Source organism: Lemur catta, chromosome 1, assembly GCF_020740605.2.
Source record: "Lemur catta isolate mLemCat1 chromosome 1, mLemCat1.pri, whole genome shotgun sequence".
NCBI lineage: Eukaryota > Metazoa > Chordata > Mammalia > Primates > Lemuridae > Lemur > Lemur catta.
Window position 1 is genome coordinate 11,100,113 of NC_059128.1, and position 22,666 is coordinate 11,122,778.

General features: G+C 44.7%; 1 protein-coding gene across 1 annotated transcript in view; it reads left to right on the plus strand.

The window, feature by feature from the left end:
* Positions 1–809: 809 nt before the first annotated feature.
* LGMN (legumain) overlaps positions 810–22,666 on the plus strand; it is a 31,582-nt gene continuing 9,725 nt past the window's right edge. Inside the window, exons 1-5 of the mRNA XM_045561821.1 lie at positions 810–917; positions 8,931–9,097; positions 19,252–19,349; positions 20,341–20,422; positions 21,656–21,741. Of these exons, the coding sequence (XP_045417777.1) occupies positions 8,960–9,097; positions 19,252–19,349; positions 20,341–20,422; positions 21,656–21,741 (404 nt within the window). The 5' untranslated portion in view covers positions 810–917; positions 8,931–8,959. The remainder of the gene's footprint in view (positions 918–8,930; positions 9,098–19,251; positions 19,350–20,340; positions 20,423–21,655; positions 21,742–22,666) is intronic.

The following is a 22,666-nucleotide window of genomic DNA, read 5'->3' on the forward strand; positions in this document are numbered from 1 at the left end:
ATGAGGATTTGCCACTCAGAATCACCAACTTCAAAGGAATGGAGTCAGCGCTCCGAAGTAGGGAAATTAAGAATTCATTTATCCAGTCAGAGACAGAGGAGTTTTTAGCAGGATTACAACATTATTCACACAAGGTTGGCGCATAGTTACAGCAACTTGATTGATTATAGGCAGTTTCTTTTTGAGAAGGGTACAGTCATGGGTTCCATCATCTAGTCTAAGCAAAGCAGGAAAACAGATGGGAAGTTAAGCTATAAACAAGGGTCATTAATTAAGAAGGCACGAGGTTTTTGTCCCTGAATCACTTAATTCTCTCTAGTAATTGTACAAGAAAAATAAGAAAGCGAGTTAAACTATGAGAATAAAAGGGGTAACCATATGTGACTGAGACGACAGTCACATCTCTCTTAAGGATTAAAGTGTTTTTTGGGGGGGTGCCAATAGCTTTTAAATTTTATTTTCATAGAGGGCATCAGTATTTCTGAAGCTTCCCTAGGTGGGTCTAATGCTAAGACAAGTTTGGAAACCAATGGGTTGAAGCGCTCCAAGAGCTGGTTTGATCCTCTGGTGGACGTTTCTAGAATCACTGCGTGCCCAAGTACCCAGGCACCGACCTCAGCTCATAGGGCAACCGCCGCCCCAGCCTACCCGGATTCAGAAGACCTTGCCGATGCACGCTGGGATTCGTAGTCCCTTTGGCACACCGGCCTCGCCCCCTCTTCCCATTGGTTTTTGCAGACGCCACGCCCCGAAGCTCCGCCAATCACCGCCGCGCAGTGGTCCCTCAAAGAGGAGCGAGGCGCCGCCGCGCCGCAATCACAGCGGGGCTGCGTCAGAGGTGGCTGGTCTGAGGCTGCGCGCCGCCGCGAGTTCCCACGGTCCTGCGGGCGCCGCCGCAGCCGCGATCCTTGCCGCAGGTAATCTCCGGCCCCAGCGCGGGACCCGGCCGCCCTCACGCCCGAGGCCAGCACCGCCCGTCTCGCAGGACCACCCGTCTGACGCGGCTCTTGGCCTCCGGGCCGGGATTTTAATTTCCCGTGGCCATTTCTGAGTAATCAGTTTCTCACCCTGCAAAGGGAAATTTCGGGAAACGGTGAATTCCGAGGGAAACCCTGCGACCTCTCTGCCAACGTCCTGTGGGGTGGGGGGTGATGGTGAGGCTCTCGTCATGCGTGTTCTGGCTGGAAGGGTGCGTTGCTCTGGAGGGGGTAAACTGAGGCCCGAAAGGAGAAGGGATTTACTAAGGTCCCCCAGGCAGGGCACCCAACGGAGTCGGGGGCTTGTTTCCAGTCTTTATAATCTGGGAGCAGTTCATGCTTTAGATGCTTTTAATATGGAGGATTGCACTCGTGGGTAAGGGCTGTTAACGACAACAACAAAAATACCCAGATTTATAAAGACATCCCTTCAGAGAAGTCAGGGAAGCTCTGGTTCTCAGGGGTTTGAGCTGGTGAGAGTTTCAGAACGACTCACATCAACCATGGAAGTGAAAGTTAGCCAGGTTTCCTCCCCTACCCTAACTATTAGATTTGAGGTTATAACTACATGGATTATTCCATGCCAAGGGCCGTAGAATCTGGGGGCTGGAAGAAGGAACTTTGTGTCCCGTGCTTTGTTTTATAGATGAAAATGAGTGCCCAGGGTTTGAGGCTGGCCCTGTGGTATGTGGTGAGTGGAGTATCCCAGCTCTGTTCACTCTAGGGCCTTACTAAGCATTTCAGGCAGGGATTATTTCATAAGGGGAGAGGCAGTCTCCAGTGAACAATTCCAGGGTTGAGGGGCTGGAGTACAGGTGTGTGCAGGGGCAACATCTAACCTTGATTTGTGTGACTGAGTAGGACTTTGCAGAGAGGGGGATGCTTGAGTGGAGTTTGAAGGCTGTGTAGGAGCCAGTGAGATAAAGGAGAACATAGCATGGTGAAGGCATGGAAAGAGCAATGCTTTTGGACCTGGAGTCATGGAGCCTTGTAGGAACAAGGGATTTCATATGGGTGGTGGATTTTATGAGCCATGAGAATAGAGAGGTACATCTTGCAGGGCTTGTGCTGCTGTGAGAGATTTGGATGTTATCCTGAACGTTCTGGAAGCTGCATTTCGTGTAGATCTGCATCTTAGATACTCTCTAGTGTGGAAGAGTGTTGAAGAGAGGCCACATTGAAGATAGGGGAATTACAGAGGGTTTTAAAGACAGCTGCAGTGGGAAAGGAGAGGGAAGATTTGAGAACTGTGAAGAGGTAGAATACACCATACCCAGTATTGTTCAGTAAAGATAAGTTGAAGTAAACTCTGTCCCTTGAATTTTTCAACCTATCACTATCTTTTGAAGAAATTCCCAGCATTTTTTTTTAGCTGCAGAAGTTGTTTTGTAGACCATAGTTCAAATCCCAGTTTATGATAGGAAGTTGTCACATGTATTGAGGATGCTGAATTCTGAATGGTAAAATAAACATATAGTAAAACTCAAATTTTCTTGTAATCCATGAAATGCATATTAAAACCATAATTAGATCACTTTACATCCATCAGATTAGGAATTGTAAATTTTGAGACTATGAAGAGATGGTAGATGTTTGAAGAAAATGAGATTCTTATTCACTAGTGGTGCAAGTGTATCTTAGAACAGTATAGCCACTAGCAAAAGGGTATATCTTAGTACTTAGTGGTTCTACTTCTAGAAGATACTCTAGAGAAACAGAGATGTTTGTATACAAGGAGAGGGATATTAGGATGTTTATTACAACATTGTTTATAATGGTTAAAAAAATAGGAAGCAGCCTAAATGTCCATTAGTAGGGGAATGTTTGTAGAATAGATATACATCTTTTTATAATAAATCAATTGGAAATAGATGCTAATTTAGGATAGTGGTTACCTTGTGGTGTGGGAAGAATGGAACAGGACAGGGGGAAAATTTTTATCTGACATGTTTAATTTGTTTTACGGGGAAAAAAGACTTAGCATTTTATAAAATATTAACAGTTGATGGTCTGGGTGATAGGTGACAGGCGTTTTATGTTATTCTTTGTACATTTCTATAGTTATTGTCTACTCTTTAATTTCTTAAAGTAAAAATTATACTTAAGTAAACATTTAACTTAAGAATGAACATGTAGATATAAAAGTCATGTTCAGTTATTTTGGAAAAAGACTACAAACTGCACTGGTAGGTTTCAAAAATAGTAATTTGGGTGAAAGAAAAATCAAATGCCACAGAATCATTGAAAATAAAAATGTAGAGAAGCTATTAGCCATTGGCTACAATGGACTTTGCTAGATACCTAAATTCTTAACCACTAGTAAGATTAAAAAAATTCTTTTGACTGTGTTTTGAAATACATATTAGTTGCTTACACTTTCCATAATGTTAAAAAGATAATTTTTTAAAAAACAGATAAACTCATCACTCTGTGCAGCTACAAAAGTGAACACGTGTTAAGGGTTTTATTTAACTCATTAGTGAGGGAACTTGGTGATGTGTTGGAGATTCCAAAGTGCAGTCACATTTGTAGACTAGAAATACTGTAATGAATACACAAATGGAAGGCAAAACTAGCTTCTTTCTACAGTGGGGGAAGGAAGTCAATTGAACCTCCATTTAATAGAATTCATTTGCATGTCTGGAGTCAAATTATTTGCATTGATGTCATCCCCGGTATACAAAGTTATAAAATAACCCCTGCAGAGTCAGAATTAGATAACCATGAAGAGTATGCTCTAATCTAGAATCTAGTTTGCCACTGAATCGCACATATCTCATTTCACAGATGGGCAATTAAGGCCCAGAGAGAAGGGTCTCCCCAAGTTAGTAGCTATGTGTCTTGTGTTAAAGAGAAATTGTACCAGATACAATTTCCTTTCTTTTTTTTTTTTTTTTGAGACAGAGTCTCACTCTTGCCCAGGCTAGAGTGCCGTGGTGTCAGCTTGGCTCACAGCAACCTCAAACTCCTGGGCTCAAGCAATCCTCCTGCCTCAGCCTCCCTAGTAGCTGGGACTACAGGCATGTGCCACCATGCCCGGGTAATTTTTTTTTCTATATATTTTTAGTTGTCCAGCTAATTTCTTTCTATTTTTAGTAGAGATGGGGTGTTGCTCTTGCTCAGGTTGGTCTTGAACTCCTGACCTCGAGAGATCCTCCCACCTTCGCCTCCCAGAGTACTAGGATTACAGGCATGAGCCACTGCACCCAGCCACAGATACTTTTTAAAATCAGCAAGACAGATTTTCTTCTAGCTACTGCATTAGGGGAAAGAGACATCAGTATGGAACTGAGCTCAAATCCAAGTACAGAAAGTTCAGCTGGGGATTTTATAGCCCATGGGCAAAGTGAGGGGGCCTGGAATTCTTCAGCTTAAAATATTCAATATGCCAAGCTGCCTTTTTTGGGGGGTAGCATTGTCCTGAGCCCCATCAATGGAAAATTACTAAGAGGAATTTGGTTAGATATTACAGGTGGGGGATTCTCGCAGGATTCTTGCTGAAACTGGGCTCAGTGGGCCTTGTGGAGAAGAGGGCTCAGAGGAGCCTGACTGAAATTTGGTCAAGGAGATGGTCCTTGTCACCTGTTCTTGTTTCTCATGCATGTAGTCAGCCAAACACCACTTGCATGGTGATTTTATTCTAAATCCCTGGAGAGCAGAGAGTAGGATCAAAACCTTCAGGTTTGGAAGACTCTTTACAGATCTCATTGTCTGACTAGCTGCTTTGCTTCACTTTGATGATTTGCTGTGTCTTACACAGCCAGTAGCAAGCAAATGAGGGCTGGCAGTGAGGGGTCATACCTGATGGTGATTAAGGCCCAAAGAGGGGAAGGATCTCCCCAGACTTAGTAGCTATGTTTCATGTGGTAAAGAGAAATTGAGGCCGGGTGCGGTGGCTCACGCCTGTAATCCTAGCACTTGGGAGGCCCAGGCAGGCGGATCATTTGAGTTCAGTAGTTTGCGACCAGCCTGAGCAAGAGTGAGATCCCGTCTCCACTAAAAAACAGAAAGAAATTAGCTGGACAGCTAAAAATATATAGAAAAAATTAGCTGGGTATGGTGGTACATGCCTGTACTCCCAGCTACTTGAGAGGCTGAGGCAGGAGGATTGCTTGAGCTCAGGAGTTTGAGGTTGTTGTGAGCTAGGCTGATGCCACGGCACTCTAGCCCACTCTGTCTCAAAAAAAAAAAAAAAAGAGAAATTGAACTGTATACTTTTTTAAAACAGCAAGACAAGATTTTCTGGCTTTGTATCAGACCTGAGTTTGAACTTGACTTTGCTACTTAGATGGCCCTGTGACCTTAGCCTTATAATTTGTATTGCTGTCAATTTAGCTAGAATGGGCACTCTGTCCTAAACCTTGCAAATGGATTAAACTCCATTGATGTTACATTTCTTGAAGTCAAGTGGAGTCCTTTAAGTGAATCACTGACCTAGTGTAGCCCTGCAGCCTGAGCAGGGACGCAGGCCAAGTGGGAACAGCACAGGACTTACCATTAGAGGCTGGAGAAGTTCATAAAAGCCTGTCCTCTGACTGTGTGTGTTTCAGGTTTTCCGTTGATGGTTCTTTTTTTTTTTTATGACAAGAGCTCTTTATGCAGAGAGCCCACCAGTGCCTTAAAATAGCAGGGCAGGGAAGAGCACTGTGGGTGTCCTGGTGCCAGAGGAGGCAGGGAGGGCCTGCTCTGTGCTTGGGCCCTGGGGTGGGGGTGCAGTGCCTGTGGTTTTGGGGCCTCCCAGACTTTCACATAAGCAGCTGTTTTTTGTGACAAGCAAGTAGTTTAGTGAAACAAGCACAGTCTTTGCAGTCAGATCTGTGTGCTGGTCCCAGCAGTGCCAGTTACCAGCAAGTTTCTCTCTCTCTGAGCCTCAGTTTCCTTGCCTGTCTGAAAGGGGTGATGATACTTGCTCACAGGGCTGTTGTGAGCATGGTGTAAATAAATGCCTCCCATGTTATGTGGCACATGGTAGGTACTCACAAATATCCCACTCCCCCATCCGTGCAACCTGCCAGCACATGGCACCTGCTGGAGGCTTTCTCTGTGATCTCTCTCCCCTGGCTGGAGCAACAGCTGTCTGTGTCGCCTTCTCCTTGCACATGGTTAGCAGACTAAATGCATATCCCCCAACAGTGCACCTTGGAGATCTTTCCACTCTTGGCACATCAGATCTTACTCTTTTTAAACATTTCACAGTATCCTGTTATAAGGATGTACCGTGAGTGGTTTAGCTAGACATTTATATCACTTCCAGTGCTTTGCTCTTACAAATGGGCTGGCTCCCTCACCTCCCGAGATGTCTTCCCCTTATAAAAGCGACACCTCCCACTCCTCCCGACTCCCTCCCTCTCCAGCCTAATTTTTCTCCATCACTCTCATCACCATCTGACAACCTGTGCATTTCAATGGTCTGTCTCTTCCCTCTAGAATGTCAGCTCTGCTGAAGGTTTTGTCTGCTTGGTTCCCTGTTCGGTGCCTGTGAGCAGCTAGCGGGTGCTCAGTCCACGTGTGTTGGATGGATGGTGTGGGTGGGTGTTGGAGGGAGTAGACAGGAGGGCAAGTTAAGGGAGAAGTAGATGACGATGGCTGTGTGACTGGGACCATGGAAGGCCACAGGCCAAAACAGCAGAGTATCAAAGAGCTAGTTTAGCAGGGATCCTTCACTTTTTCTCCATCAGTTTTTCACTTTGGTAAAACAAGAGTAATAGAGATTCTGCAGGATTATTTGTGACTTTGTTTTGGTGCTTCGACTTTGTCAAAAATCATGCAGTAATGCAGATCAGGAAATTGCCGTCTAAGGCCGGCTGCTTCGAGGTGCGTTTGTTGCTGGGGGTAGTGGAATAATTATCTTACTTTCATGTCTCAGCTTCACCCCAGGCCTCCATGTTTGCCAAAATAGTTTTAGAGTATGTGTTTTCTAAGTGGCATTTTCTGTTCAATGACATACTGTGAGGCTTTAACCGGAGAGCCCTGGGGACATGGGTGTTTCTGCTGCTGGACTCTGGCCTGACCTCTCTGTTCTTCATACATTTATATAATTGGACCTTTTCTTGGTCGTTTACCTCCCAGCCCCATGGTGAGCCCAGATCAGGCTGAGGGGACTTTCGAGAAACCTCCTCGGGTGCACATGACAGACCAGTGGGTTCTAGTGTTGGGTCCTCAGCACACCACTGACCTCATCTGTTATGTGCCATACTAACCCCGCAAAACAACTGAAAGAACAAATCTGGGGGCCGCTTACTATAGTTACCCATCCATTGACTGAATTTAGCACCAATGCAGGCTCACACATTAAGGACTGAATTCTTGGGTGGGAGACGTCTCATGGGGATGGAGCAGTACTGTTTGTTGACCAGGACGCCGGAGACAGTCTAGAGGTAGAGGTAGACTAGAGCCCGCAGGGTTGCTGAAGAGGGCTGCTACATTACCGTGTAGTCAAAGACCAAAGCATCAGGTCTCCAGAACTTGTTAGGAATCCAGTCTCAGGCTCTGCCCCACGCCTCCTAACAGGATGTGCAGGAGGTCTGGGTGCAGGCTCTCCGAGAAGCACTGGCCTAAGGCACTCTTAGTTCTTTATACTTTTACCAGCACCTTCCTGTTTTCTTTATGTACGGGAGAAAATCCATCATTTGGAGGGCTACACACAGAATGTTGAGGATTATTTCTTTGACTTAGAGGTTCATCATCCCTTAGTTGGCTGCGTGCTCCGTAAGGGCAGAGGCTCTGTCCCTATTGTCATTGAGTTCCCAGCACCTCCACGTTGTCTGGGAGAATAGGTGTCGGGAGACTCTGGCTGGGTGGTGAGTGAGTGGGTGAATGAGTGGTGTTGGAGGCAGAGGTCAGTCCTGCACACTCCCTTCTGCTCTGAGTCCCCACATCTCAAAGACCGTGTGTTTATCCTCTTATCACAGAGGCACGGGCCTGGCTATGTTTTCTGTCACGGGAAGGCTGTTTTTATAGAATAACACGTTCAGGTCACGGGGCAGGATCTAGTCTGGTAATGCAAGGTGGCCAAGGCCAAGCCTCATTCTTGCCACTTGTTCCTTAAAAATGTATTTAAAGTGTTGGCACTGAAGCATAAAGTAGGGCATACAACTCATTAAGGATGAAGTCTTGAGCTGTAGAACCATGGAGCAGAGAGTGCTGGGCCAGGAACTCAGAGGGCGTGGGTCTGGGCCCTGGCCAGAAAGTCCACGGACATTGGGCAAGTCACTGCTGTCCTATCTCAGCCTCCCCTTCCTGTCAAACAAGGATGAAAATATGTGCCCTGCCTGTTGTGCAGAGTACAGGTACATGCTCTGTAAGGGTGGTACAAAGACTACGTGAACTAATGTTTGACTAGAGCTCACCCAGATGGTTCACTCATAAACTTAATTGCCCATCCATGTTTTATGGAAGATGAGTTGAATTTTTACAAACGTTATTGTGTAAGTAATATGCATTAATTGTGTTAAAAAGAGATAAATATGAAGAAGAAAATCTCCTTTAATCCCACCTACCACCCAACGATAACTACTGTTGAGGTTTTATATCTTCCTTCGACATTTTTCTGTGCCTAATGCACAGAATGTATATATTCTTTACTTACAAATATTTTATAGTGTGTGGTAGGTATTTTTCTGGCACAGTGAATTTTGTTGATGAATTTTATCTGTTGTCTTTTGAGTTGTGACAAAAATTTTAAAAGGTGCCCAGAGAGCTTTCTGGGTGTTTTTGGCTTATATGCATGTAGTGAGATTGCGAGATATGGACAGACCCCTTCTCCACGTGGGGAAAGGAGCAGCAGAGCTAAACACAGAATTCCTCTCTGCTTTTGTTGTTATCCTCAACGTACTGTGTCTGGTGACTACATGATCATACCTTTTTGACCCATTTACTGTGATATTTTCTTAGGAGCTGATGATGTCACCTATTCTTGCTCCTTTTTCCTTGACTCTGCTTTTTTCTTCTCAGGTTTGTGCAGTTGAACGTGCAGGCACAGAATGATTTGGAAAGCAGCCGTATTGCTCAGCTTGGTCCTGGGAACCAGTGCTGTTCCCATAGACGATCCCGAGGATGGAGGCAAGCACTGGGTGGTGATCGTGGCGGGCTCAAATGGCTGGTATAATTATAGGCACCAGGTAAGAAAATGACTCATCTTTTTCTTTATGACACTGGCATTCTGTAAACAGTCCTGGATGTTGTTAATAGAAAAGACTTTCTGAAAGGCCATTTACATACCTATTAGACTGGCTAAAATGTGTGCGTTCGAACCCTTGTATGTTGCTAGGAGAATTGTAAGATGGTATAGCCATTTTAGAAAACAGTTTGGTAGTTCCTCAAAAGTTTCTACAGGGTCACCTTAGTCTGATGCAAGGTTTCTCAATCTTGGCGCTGTTGATAGTTGGAGACCAGGTAGTTCTTTGTGGTTAGGGGCTGTCCTGTGCATTGCAGGATGTTTGGCAGCATCCTTGGCCTCTACCTGCTAGATGACAGTAGCGTCACCCACCCCACTGTAATAACCCCAGTTGTCTCCAGACATTGCCGAGTGTCCCAGGGGGCAAAATTGCCTAGGCTGAGACCCACTGATCTAACACCTTCATTTTATAGATAAGGAAACTGAGGCCTGGAGAGTGGAGGTGACTTGCCCGAGGCCACATGGCAGGTGAAGGCCAGACAGGACTGCGCCCAGGGCTCTGTGAAAGCATCACCAGGCCTCTCTGCCCTCCAGGTCTCTACCCTGCTGCTCCCTCCTCATACCCTCCTCCCCCATGTTTCCTGGATCTCTGCCAATCAGCCCGTCAAAGTTAGAAAAAGAAAAGAATCCACGAGTGAGCCTACATTCAAAGCACAGCCTCCGCGTGGGGATGTGCAATGGTGCGGCCACATTGGGAAACAGTCTGGCAGGGCCTCAAAAAGTTAAACGTTAAGTTACCATATGATCCAGCAGTTCCACTCCTAGGTATGTACCCAAGAGAAATGAAAACATGTCCACACAAAAACTTGTATGTGAGTGTTCATAGCAGTATTGTTCATAATAGCCAAAAGGTAGAAACAACCCAAATGTCCATCAAATGATGAACAAATAAATACGATGTGGTATATTGATATAAGAGGATATTATTTGACTATGAAAAAGATTGAAGTATTCACACAAACTTCAGCATAAGTGAACCTTCAAACCATGCTAAGTAAAAGAAGCTAGTCAGAAAGACCATACATTTTATGATTCCATTTAAATGAAAGTCCAAATTAGGGAAATCTGTAGAGGTAGAAAGTAGATAAGTAGATGCCGAGGGCTGGGTGGAGAGGAGAATGGGGAGTGACTGCTAATGGGCATGGGGTCGCTTTTTGGAGTGATGAGAATGTTCTGGAGTTAGTGGTGCACAACTAATGGGTACACAACTTGGTGAATAAACTAGAAACCACTGAATTGTCTATTTTAAAAGGCTAAGTTTATGGTGTGTGAATTGTATCTTAATAAAGCTTTTACTTTTAAAAAGTCATTTAATATTTTCAATCTCAGAAACAAAATGCTTAGACTATTGCAGTATCTATGTGCTGGGCTCTCTTCTAGGAGCACTTTACACACTTTACACCCTGAAGCAGGGTTATATGCAGTGGGTCCAGTTCGTATTCCTGCTTTGTAAATCACGGGACTGAGGCATAGGCTGGGTCAGCAATTTGCCCAACATGGCACAGCTGACAAGTGGTGGCCAGTTTTAAAACCTGGGCCGACTGTCTCTGAAGCAGCCCTGTCCAATAAAAAAAAAACAGGTGAAATTAAATAACTTATTTAAACCAATATGTCCAAACCATTATCATTTCAACTTTAATTAATATAAAAAATTAATTATAAGACACCAGCCAGGCACAGTGGCGTGTTCCTATAATCCAGGCTACTCAGGAGGCTGAGGCAGGAGGATGGCTTGAGTCCAGGAGTTCAAGGCTGTAGTGTGCTTTGATCGCACCTATGAACAGCCACTGCACTCCGGGCCAGACAACATAGCGAGACCCTGCCTCTAAAAAATAAAAATAATAATGAGCTACCTTACATTTTTTTTTGTACTAAGCCATTGAAATCCGGTGTGTATTTTTACTCACTGAACAAATGAATGACTCATTTCTTGAATGGTTTTGTATGTTAGCCAAATAAGAAAATTGGCTTGATTAAAAAGTTCTTATCTTGGGAAAATGATCCCTTCTCGTTTTAATGCTTAACCACAGACCTGACCCATTTAAAGAGGAACAACCCGAGTACATAACTGATCAGCTCTCAGTTTTCTCCTCTCTCTCTAATCACGAGTTAGAAAGATAAGATATTAAATGTAGATCACGCATAGTGAACATGCTGAGATCAGCCACCCTAGTTTTTATGCAACCAACTTTAAAAAAATGTATTTGTTAAACATTATTAAGTATAGCTTATCCAGTTACCCTTTGTTCCTGGAAACATTTTTTTTAAAGCACTGCTAATTTCTCTGCGTAAAATACTAAATATTAAAATAGAATGAAGGGAAACAGGGTGGAAGAAGTGGCCACAGACTGAAATATTCATCCCCAAGTAAGAGGATGACAGCAGTAAGGCCATGCGGAGGTGATGTGTGCCGAGTCACTGCAACCTTGGCCTGCATCCCTGCTGGGCTGTTTTTGTCCCCATCCAGCAGCCAGCATTTGCTCTCTTGACTCTAGAGGCTAATCATTAAAAGAGCATTTGAAAGCACAGTCCGATAGAGCCTATACAGATTTTTAAATTTACATTTTTATTTTTATTTTTTAGAGACAAGGTCTCACTCCAGCTAGCGAGCAATGCACGATGATAGCTCACTGCAGCCTCACACTCCTGGGCTCAAGTGATCCTCCTGCCTCTGCCTCCCAAGTAGCTAGGACTATGGGCGTGTACTACCATGCCTGCCCAGCTAGCTAATTTTTTTTAAAAAAATTTTTTGTAGAGATGGGGTCTCACTCCTTTGCCCAGGCTGATCTTGAACTCCTGGTCTCTCAAAGTGATCCTCCCTTCTCGGCTTCCTACAGTGCTGGGATTACAGGCGTGAGCCATTGTACTTGGCTGGTTAATTTATTATTGAGAAAGAAATTCTTTTTTATAAATTTAGTGTAGTCTAAGTCTACAGTGTTTATAAAGGCTACAGCAGTGTACAGTAAGGTCCCAGGCCTTCACATTCACTGACCACTCACTACTGACTCACCCAGAGCAACTTCCAGTCCTGCAAGCTCCATTCATGGAGAGTGCCCTATACCAGTGTACCGTTGTTTATCTTATTGTATTCTTATTGTACCTTTTCTATATTTAGATATGTTTAGGTACACAAATGCTTACCATTGTAGCACAGTTGCACACAGTATTCCGCACAGTAACGTGCTGTGCAGATGTGTAGCCTAGGAGCGCTAGGCTATACCACACAGCCCAGGTGTGTAGTGGGCTATACCATGTAGGTTTATGTGAGTATGCTCCATGATGTTCACACAATGATGAAATCGCCTACTGATGCATTTCTCAGAACGAATCCCTGTCGTTAAGCAATGTGTGACTATATGCTTCTCAGAATCACTGTTTCTGGCATTGCATTCTGAAAATAGCAAACAGTAGAATTTTTCTGAGCACTAAAACAGACTTGGCATATTGGTCCATTTAGTTTAGCACTTTTCACTTGGAGGTTCATGATTTGCAAGGGGTGGAGAGATGGGGGGAGGGGGTTTTGAAGAACGTTGAGTCAGGGGCCCTCTGGTCAGGAGCTCCCAGCCTTTTGCGACAGGTGCACAAATACCTGAACACAAGCTGAAAAAGACTAGTTCCCATAGAAGCTCCAAATGTTGGGTGTAGGTCAAGGAGTAGATAAGCTCCATCAGGAGCGAGATTAGAGTATGGCTTCATGGTGGGTAATGGGATTTCCACAGAAGGAGCTGGAGCAAAGGGTGAATGTTCCATATGGAGAGAAGAGCATGAACTGGCAGTGGGAATATAAAACCGCAGCAAGGGAACAGCCAGTATGTTAGGTGCTTTCAAGTACACATAACCAAAACACTCCTCTGGTTTGAATCTTAAGGAATGTGGAGACTCTGGGATTGGCTAAGTAAGCATTTCAGCCCCCTTGTCCTCAACCCAGGTCCTTTTCATTTTCCACTCTGCCATCATCATTGTGATGACCTATCCTCAGGTAAGCTCTCCTCGTAGTCACAAAATGGCTGCAACAGCTCCAGGTGTCACATCCAAACAAATTAAAATCCTGTAGAAGAAAAAGAGGCTATCTGTGTATCTTATCTGTCTGGCTTTCTCTTTATCAGAGTACAGACCTTTTCTTGGAACCGTGGGTGGACTTCTTCCCCTGTCTGCCTGGTCAGAATTGCATCACATGCTCATGTCCAAGTCAGTGCCTGGTGAGGGGAAAGGGATTTCAAGTTCTGATTCAAGGAAGCTCCTCACCACCTGGAGCTGGGCAGGTCATCTGAGCAAAGGGAGGGCCCTGATACGAAGAAGGTGTCTACAGGGTGTGCAAGGACAGCACGTGGTCCAGATGGACAGAGACAAGGAAGCAGGGAAGCACGAGGCTGGAAAGGTAGGGTGAGGGCAGAGTGAGGCGCAGAAGGACCAGTGCACAACGTCCTCTCTCTTTCCCTTTGACAGGACCTGTCACTGAGAACTAGATGGAGGGGTTGGACTGGCCCCCACATCACCAACAGGAGTGAGGAAGAGGCTGCAGCTCTCTGTGCTCCTGGCAGGCCCCCTCCCCCACCCACACACACTCAGAGCCTCACCACCTGGCTTAAGCCTGGGGGTCTGCAAGCCTTTTTCTGTAAAGGACCAGATAGTAAATGTTTAAGGCTTTGTGGGCCCCGAGGCGAGAGGGAGGCTGCAGGTGGAAGGCAGACTGCCCTGCGGTGCGGGGAGGCAAGAGGGAGCTTGGAGAAAGTGCAAGCCGCAAGTGGGGACAGTTCTACCAGCTGTTCTTCTGACAAGCTCTTCACTTTTTGAGGTTAATCCATGTTGTTGTAAAGTATCGCTTTTATATTTCGAAAAAGATACCTGCTTTTAAAGAGGGCCTGGTGGGAAGGGATCAGGTTGGAGGGCCGAGTGGGACTGAGAAGGGACTGGGAGCGCGTGTGGTGAGGGCTGGGGCCGTTAGTGCAGCAGGGCCATCCTGGGAAACGCCAGAGGCAGCAAGAACCATGGCAGAACGTGTCTCCGGACTTTGCCCAGACCTCAGGTGTAATTCCTGCCCTCCAGGTCGCTCCTGCGTTTGAACAGATCACATGGTCTCACCTTAAACCTCAGCTGCTTCTGCTGGGGTTGGTGGTGGGCTCAACAGGTACCCTGCAAAACCCCACCCTGGTGCCGAGTGTCCGAGGTGCCCAGGACGTGTGTCGGGAGGTGATAATGTATGTACACCTGCCGGGTGAGCAGACCTGGCCAGAGTGGACGCCTTCACAGTGACCGTGGCACAGACCATGCCAGCTATATTTAGATGGTTCCAAGCCACCAGTTGGCTGAGCTGGAGGCAGTACAAGCACACTGTATGAGGACAGCGGCCGGGTCAGGACATCACGGGACGCCTCAATTAAGAGCATCGGAACTCCTAACGCAAGCTGTGAAACCAGCTGAGTCACCGCAATCTCTGTTCATCATTCCAGAGGGTTCTGCTTTCTTTATGAAGTCTTGCTCAATACACTCCTCTCAAATATTGCTTCATATGGCTTTTCTGTTTTTAAGGGGGAAACATGCATATAGGTCAGATATGTTCAAGGGAAGTCATTCAGGTAGTCTTTAACATCATTTTCAAATTATTTGAGTTAGCTGAACCCTACTTTTATTTGTTTTGAGTGCCAGTAAATACTTGACTTCAATGAGGAACCCCTTTGAGTTAAGAAAGACAGGGGCGATTGAGGACCCCCAAGGGCCCAGGAGTGAGTCACAGGCTGACGTGGAGACTACTATGTGTGGAAGAAGGGGCGTGAGGCGCAGGCAGGCAGGAGATCTGTTTGAATCCATGGCCTTTCCTGAGCTCGTCTCCACCTGTAAAATGGGGGTAAAAGCACCTGCCTCTCGGAGGGTGCTGAGGGCCCCAGCAGTGCAGAACGCTAACACAGGACTTCTGACCTGCCCCTCCCGGCATCGTTTGCATATCACCTGTAGTTCACCCAATTCAAGCATACAGCTCACCGACTTCGTAGTAAATTTACCAAGTTGTGCAGATCAGTTTTAGAACATTTCCATCACCCCGGGGGTCCCTCCACACATTTGTAGTTCCAAACTCAAGCCCCAGGCAAGTACTAATCTACTTTCTGTCTCGTGGATTCGCTTATTCTGGACATTTCATGTAAGTGGAACTAAACAATGTGTGGTCTTTTGTGTCTGGCTTCCCTTGACGTAATGTGTTTGAGGGCCATCGTGTTGCAGCACGCATCAGTAGCTCAGTCTTGCATATTGCCAAACAGCGTTCCACGCTTTGCCTGTCTATTTACTGGGTGATAGACATTGGGTTGTTTCCAATTGGGGGTTATGAACAGCACTGCTGAGAACAATTGTGTGCAAATATTTGTGTGGATAAATGGTTTTGTTTCCCTTGGGTAGGTACCTAAGGGTAGAATTGTTGAGTCATGTGGTAAATTTATGTTTAACTTTGTAAGAAACTGTTCAGCTGTTTTCCAGAATGGCTGCACCATTTTCCATTCCCGTAAGCAGCAGGTGGAGGCTCCTGGTCTCTAGTTCTTACCTACACTTGTTACTGTCTGTCTGGCTGTGAGCCGCATCTCGTTGTGGTTTTAATTTGCTTTTCCTAATGACCCAGGACATTGAGCATCTTTTCATGTGCTTATTAGCCATTTCTATATTTTCTTAGGTGAAACGTTCATGCAGATCTTTTACGTATTTTTTGATTCAGTGGATTGTCTTATTGAGGTACTGGACTTTACATGTTTGAATGCAAGTCCTTTATCAGATGTGTAATTTGCAAATATTTTCTCTCAGTTTGCTGCTTGTCTTTTCATTTTCTTAATGATGTCTTTTGAAGCATAAAGTTCTTAATTTTGATGAAGTCCAATTTGTATTTTTTTCCTTTATGGAGTATGCTTTTTGTGTCATATCTGTGACATACTTGTTGTTATAATTCAAGGTCCTAAAGAATTTCTCCTGTGTTATCTTCTAAAAGTTTTATTCTAGCCCTTACATTTAAGTCTATGATCCATTTCAAATAAATTTTTATATATAGTGTGAGGCCAGAGCCTAAGTTCACCTTTTTGCACGTGGATATCTAAATTGTTCTAGCACCATTTGTTGAAAAGGCTATTCTTTCCCCAGTGTAGTGTTGAAATCAGGAAGTGAAAGTACTCCACTTTTCAAAATTCCTTTGGCCATTCTAGGTCTTTTGCAATTCAGTATAAATTTTAGGATCCTCTTGTCAATTTCTATAAAAAAAAAGCCTACTGATCTTTTTTTTTATTTTTACAATATTGTCTTCTTTTTTTTTTTTTTTTAGCTTAATAAAGTATCAAGCAACAGTATTAAGTCTCCTGATCTATGAAGAGAGATCTCTCTCCTCATTTATTTTTGTCTTTAATTTCCCTTGGCAGTGTTTTATAATTTTCAGGGTATAAGTCTTACACTTCTTTTGTTAAATTTATTCCTGAGTATTTTATTTTAATTTTGGTGACTCTGCCTTTTGGCATCTGACAGGAGAAGTAAATATCAGGGTGACTGGTCTCGGGTGAGTGTGCCTGCTCACTTCCACTTTCATGCTGGGGCAGGTTAAATCCGACATAGTATGGACTTGGTTGTTTTTATGAAATAGCAGACAAATGTCTGTACAGATGTGCACAATTTAAAGTGAATACCTGTATACCTTGAATACCTCTGTACTAGTAACTTGTCCCCTGTGGGATGGGATCCCCCTCCCTTCCCTCCTGAATTTTTTGTCATTCAGTCCTTGGCTTTGCTTTATAGTTTTACCATATATGTATTTAACCGTAAATAGCATAACGTTTACATTCGCCTGTTTTGACCTTTATATAAATGTAAATCATAGTGAAGATACTTTTCTGTGACTGTTTTTCTCCTTATGTTTCTGAGAGTCATCTGCTTTGAAGCCTGGGTTGTATTTCATTCGATGGTATTCCATTTGTGTGAGCCTATGACAGTTTATTTTTCCAGCTGTTACTGGTTGCTGGAGTTATTACTGGAGTTTTTACTGTTAACGAGATGCTGTGAACACCCCCCTGTTACCCATGGGCTAGAGTTTCGCTAGATGTTCTAGCGAGGTAGAATTGCTGGGTTGGCGGTGTGTGCCTCAACCCAGTGGGTGAGGTCAAGATGCTTAGTTTACTATTGCTGCTTAAACACATTACCACAAACTTAGAGGCTTAAAACAACACAAATTTATTATCATACAGTTTTGGAGGTGAGGAATCGGAAATGGTTCTCACTGGGTTAAATCAAGGTGTCGACAGGCCTAGTTCCCCAGCGGCTCTAGAGGAGGTCCCATTTTCTTGGCTTTTCCAGTTTCAAAGGCTGCCAGCATTCCTTGGCTCATGGCTCCTTCCATCTCAAGAGCCAGCAAGGGTCAGTTGAGTCTTTCTTACATTGCATCCCTCAGACACTGTCCTGCCTCCCTCTCTGCACGTACAAACCTTTGTGATTACATCTGGCCCACTAGAATAATCCAGGAAAACCTCCCTATTTTAAGGCTGGCTGATGAGCAACCTTAAATCCATCTGCTATCTCAATTCCCCTTTGCCATCTTTACAGGTTTTGGGGATCAGGATGTGGACTCTTGGGGGGCTGTTATTCTGCCTACCACAGCTGGTGTTTGAAGGTCCTCATTGTTCCACAGAAATGGGGACTTAAACATTTCAACGGTTTGTGAGTGTATGTGTATGTGTGTGTGTGTGTGTGTGTGTGTGTGTGTACATATGTAAAATATTTAGTGACAACTAAAATGATCTATATTTAGACTTTCACCCCTTTACTCTCTCTCCCTGGGCCTCTATAATTTCACAGGTTTCTATTGTCCCTGCATGAAGCAGTATCAAGTTCTGGGGTCAGAATGCGTGGGCTCTTTTGCCGTGAGCTGTGTGTGACTTGGGCAGGTCACCTTACTTACCTCCCTAAACTGCTTTTTCCTCATCTATAAAATGGGGATTGTTACCTTGACCACATAGGTAGGGTTGCTATGAGAATTACGTGAGGTAGTGCACATACAAAGTCTTAGCAAAGTGCTGGACAAATAGAAGCAAATCAGTAAATGTTTTAGTTTTCACATTTATCCAGTCATCCATTCATCTAAGGTCCCTCGAGTGCCAGGCCCTGGACCCAACCATTCAACCGTTCACCTGTATGCTGAGCACCCTTCGTTGCCATAAAATAAATCCATTTATTTGGGGCATCCATAGGCAAAGTGCCAGGTTTAATGTTTGACGAACCTTATTTTTATTGTTGTGCTAAGTGCTGCTTAGAATGCGACGTGTGCAGGTCCAGTTCCTAAAGCTGTCTTCCTTAGAGAGCTAAATAGCTGGGTACACTCCTCTCTTTTTGCTTATTTATGTCTTTGTTCTAGGAAAGACATAATTAAATGTAGGAGAAAGTTAGGCAACATTTTTCTTTTCTGTCCTCAAATGATTTCCATGTCATGAAGTGGCAGCATGTTTCATCTGAAATAAGGAAGCAAGCCTGTCATCACCTTGTATGGGCAAGGCATGGCATTAGGAACATTTTGCTTTTGTCTTTAATGTTGTCTTCCTTTGCATTATCCTCCTTTTTTTTTTAATTTAAGAACAATTTCTCATTTCAGTTCCTTAGTTGAACTTTGGAGTTTTCACTCAATTCTCTGAAGAGTAACTATGACAGACAAAGTTACTTGAATCAGGAGAATCCTGTGTGAAACAGAACTAGCTGCTAAATTTTAATCTGTTTGTTTATCATTCTGAGTCATTCTGTTTTTGAGACCTGAATGCCTGCTGTCAGCAAACTTTTTATGTCGTCTGAAAAATGAAAATAAGTTATTTAAGGCTTTCAAAGGCACTTGTTACCTGTAAATATGGTGGTGTGCATGTGTATGTAGCCCACTAACTTCCTGATGAATAAGAATTTGGATAATTTTTGGGGGGGTGGAGGATCTTTTAAAATCGAGATGAAAAAATATATGTGTTTTAAAATTATAATTTAAATGTGTGACCAATAGGGAATGATTCACAGCAAGTCTTCCATGAGACAGAACTGATTGCTTATTAGAACTCCAGAATTGGCTTCCTGGGAAAATCTCAAACTCAACGAAATCATTTCTCCCAGGCAGATGCGTGCCACGCCTACCAGATCATTCACCGAAATGGGATTCCTGACGAGCAGATCATCGTGATGATGTATGATGACATTGCCAACTCTGAAGAGTAAGTAGGGAGCGCTTTAAACTTGGTGGTGAAGAACTTCAGGGTAGGAAAAAAAAAAAAACACAAGCCGTGTACAGATTCACAGGAGTCATTGGAACAGTGGCCTCACCTTAGAACGTAAACAGGCTCCCAGATGAACCACAGGGCACAGGGATGCCTGTTGTGACGCTCTGACTGTGACTGGGCGCGTCCTGGGATCGGCAGAGACACAGACAGGGGTGCTGCTGGGAACTTTGAAAGGGCTCAAAGCATAAGTTCCTCCTCACCTTAGATGACTGGTCGTTGGGTTCGTCGGTGCTTGTAACCCCCGAGCAGGGACAGCACAGCAGGCCCATATGTAGAGGGTGCTTGTTTGTAGTAGGTTGGATCCTACTGCCCTTCTTTCTATACCGATTTACTTTTATTACTTGCTGAATTTAATGTTACAAAAATTCTCTCATGCCCACTTACCTGATTTCTTGGGGAGATCGGAGGCAGCAAGTGTGGGTGAAAACCAGTTCTAACCTCCCAGCTCCTGGGTCACCCTGCTGTGGTCCCAGTGAAGGACGCTGCCCTTGCTGTGATCACATACTCAGCTCAGACATCATCCATCTTGAGGCTTTCACACCCAAGTTTCTTGTATTAAATCTTGTTTTCTGTGCAGTTTCTTTCTGAAAGTAGTTCCCTCTGAGAGAGCTTTTGATGAGATCTTGCCCCCAAGATGCCATCTGGTTTCCAGCTGGAGGCCAGGGACCCCTAGGCTTTGGTCCTTGTCCTAAGCTCTTTGAGCTCAACCCCTCACTGCTGCTGCCAAGAGCTCCTGAGTCGTGGGAACCCCCAGATCCCCAGGCTGCTCGAAGCACTAGCACACCGGCAGCCATGCCGGCCATGGCGTGTGTCTTCGGCAAACATGGGGGTTTACTATGTTTTCACATAACAGGAGCATATTTTTGAAGAGAGATTTCAGATACACATCACACTTTGCGTTTCAAGTGTGTCCTTTAATTTGCAGCAATCCCACTCCAGGTATCGTGATCAACAGGCCCAATGGCACAGACGTCTACAAGGGGGTCCTGAAGGACTACACCGGAGAGGTGAGCGGATCACGGGGATCATGGGGTTGGAGCCGGCGGGTTTTGTTTTCATTTTAGTGATGATTTTTCTCTCTTTCTTGTGTTTCTGGAATCAGAACCTCCCTAGACTGGTTTCAGGTCAGCATTTCATGTTTGTATTAGGATTTGTGCTTGAGGAGTAAATTAGTGGGAGTTTTGAAAGAAAGGAAAGGAAAAATGTGCAAAATAAGTTGCAGTCAACGGATATTTAGTTTCTAGTCTTCTCATGCTTTAAGCCTGATAATGGATCTCCTTCCATAATAATTGCGGATTTTCTTGAGACATTACTGTAATCTGAGTATAGATTACCTGTGCTCTTTTATGAAAACCAGTTTTATCAGCAGCAATCCTGGTGCACAGTATCTCAGGATTTTGCTGAGATCGTTTTTCGTTAATTACTATTACAGTCTATCACTTCCAAAAATTTTTATGTTCCTCCCAGTTGAGACCGTATAAATCGACACATTTTTAAAAACACTGTAATGACTTTAGTCTTGTGGTTTTCGTGTTTTGTTTTGTTTTGTTGTTTTTTAATTTCAGAAGGACCTTTGGGAACCAATTTCCCTGTAATGAAGAAATTATTATCTGAAGTTTAACAGTTCTTTTAGTTTCATTTCATTTTTTTCTTTTAAATTGAAATACGATTAAATTTAACACATCATACATGTAAAATAGATGGTCTGATTTTTATGAAATTGTTTCTGCTTATATAGTCATATAAGGACATGTTTAGAATCTAGATGGTGGGATTTTTGTTGATTTTTTTTTTTCCCCCCTTTGTACTTTCTGGTATTGCTTTTAATGATGAAGTATCAATTTTACAAATTCCTATTCAAGGACTTTGAGTGTCTTTGGGATTCAGCCTCCTCGGCAGCAAGCTGGGAGGGTGGCCCGGTCGCTGGTGCCTCTGTGTCCTGGGGCGGTGTTCTCGTCCTCGGTCATTTCCCGTGGCTAGTGGCACCCTTGGCTTTCTCCACGCGGCCTGTGCAACGGCCGGAAAGGAACGGCAGGCTCGCAGATTGCTGTCAGCCAAACCCAAGATGATTGGGTCAAGCACAACCCTTGCTTTGGGTCCTTCTCAGTTCCCAAGTGTTGGCTTTCACGCCTTGAGCCTTGGAGACCAGCAGGCTGGTGGCCTGGGTCTGCCACAGACTCAGCAGACTCTCTGGTTTGGAATGACAGCAGACTCTGATTTTGGCTCCCAATTCTTTATAGGATGTTACCCCCCAGAATTTCCTTGCTGTGTTGAGAGGTGACGCAAAAGCAGTGGAGGGCAAAGGGTCTGGAAAAGTCCTAAAGAGGTAATGTCTGTTTTACGGATGCCACACTTGTGTTTGTGACCTGGGCCCCAGTATAGAGAATTGAAACAGGTCTGTTCTTTGCTTCTGGCCTGTTGATCTCGGTGAGATTACAGAGTGGGGAGGTTTGGTCTGATTTAGACTGCACAGGGCTGATGTTCCAGTGGCTCTCTTGGCAGCCCGTTTCTGTACCAAATTAACCTCATGACCCAGGGTCCCTCATTATTAATACAATGTTCCCTATCACTTAAACCCGCTGTCTTTGTTGTCCACGGATTGCAGTGTGGGTATGTCCCATGACCAGTGGAGCACGCTGAGACAGGTGTGAACCCCTCGGGGCCAGTCAGGTAGTGGGGCCCCAGCCTGCCAGCAGCCCTGTGCTCCAGTCACACGTTGGTCCCACGGGGAGAAGCACATTCACAAGTGCAGAGCAAACCTTTGTGTTGGGGAAAATGAACCCCAGTGTTTGCCTCTCTGCTGTGGGTTAGAGGCGTCTCGTCTTTATATTTCTTTAGATCGCATTTTTACGTGATGTCAGAGACTTCAGTAGCATATTTCTTTTATGCTAGGAGTGCAGCCTGGGCAGAGTAAGCTCATATGAGTCAGTGCAGGGAAGGGCATGTGTGTAGGACGAAGCAGATTGGCTCCGAGTGAGTTATTACATCTCTGCCACCTGGAAGCAGTGCCCTCTGGTGGGAGCCCTGGTGAGGGCTGGCAGGTGGGCATCCCAGACTGTGCCAGCCGAGGGGCCTGCAGGGACAGCTGCCAGCTCGTGTTCGGCTGTGTGTCCTGGCTCCCTTAACTCAGTTTGGGAAGATCTAGTTGGAGAGTGTGGCCACCTGGGATGGGGCCCAATTGTCAAAGGACCCCACTGTCCACACCACACCAGAGCTGTCTGATGGGAGACCCAGGAAAGGTCTCTCCTTCT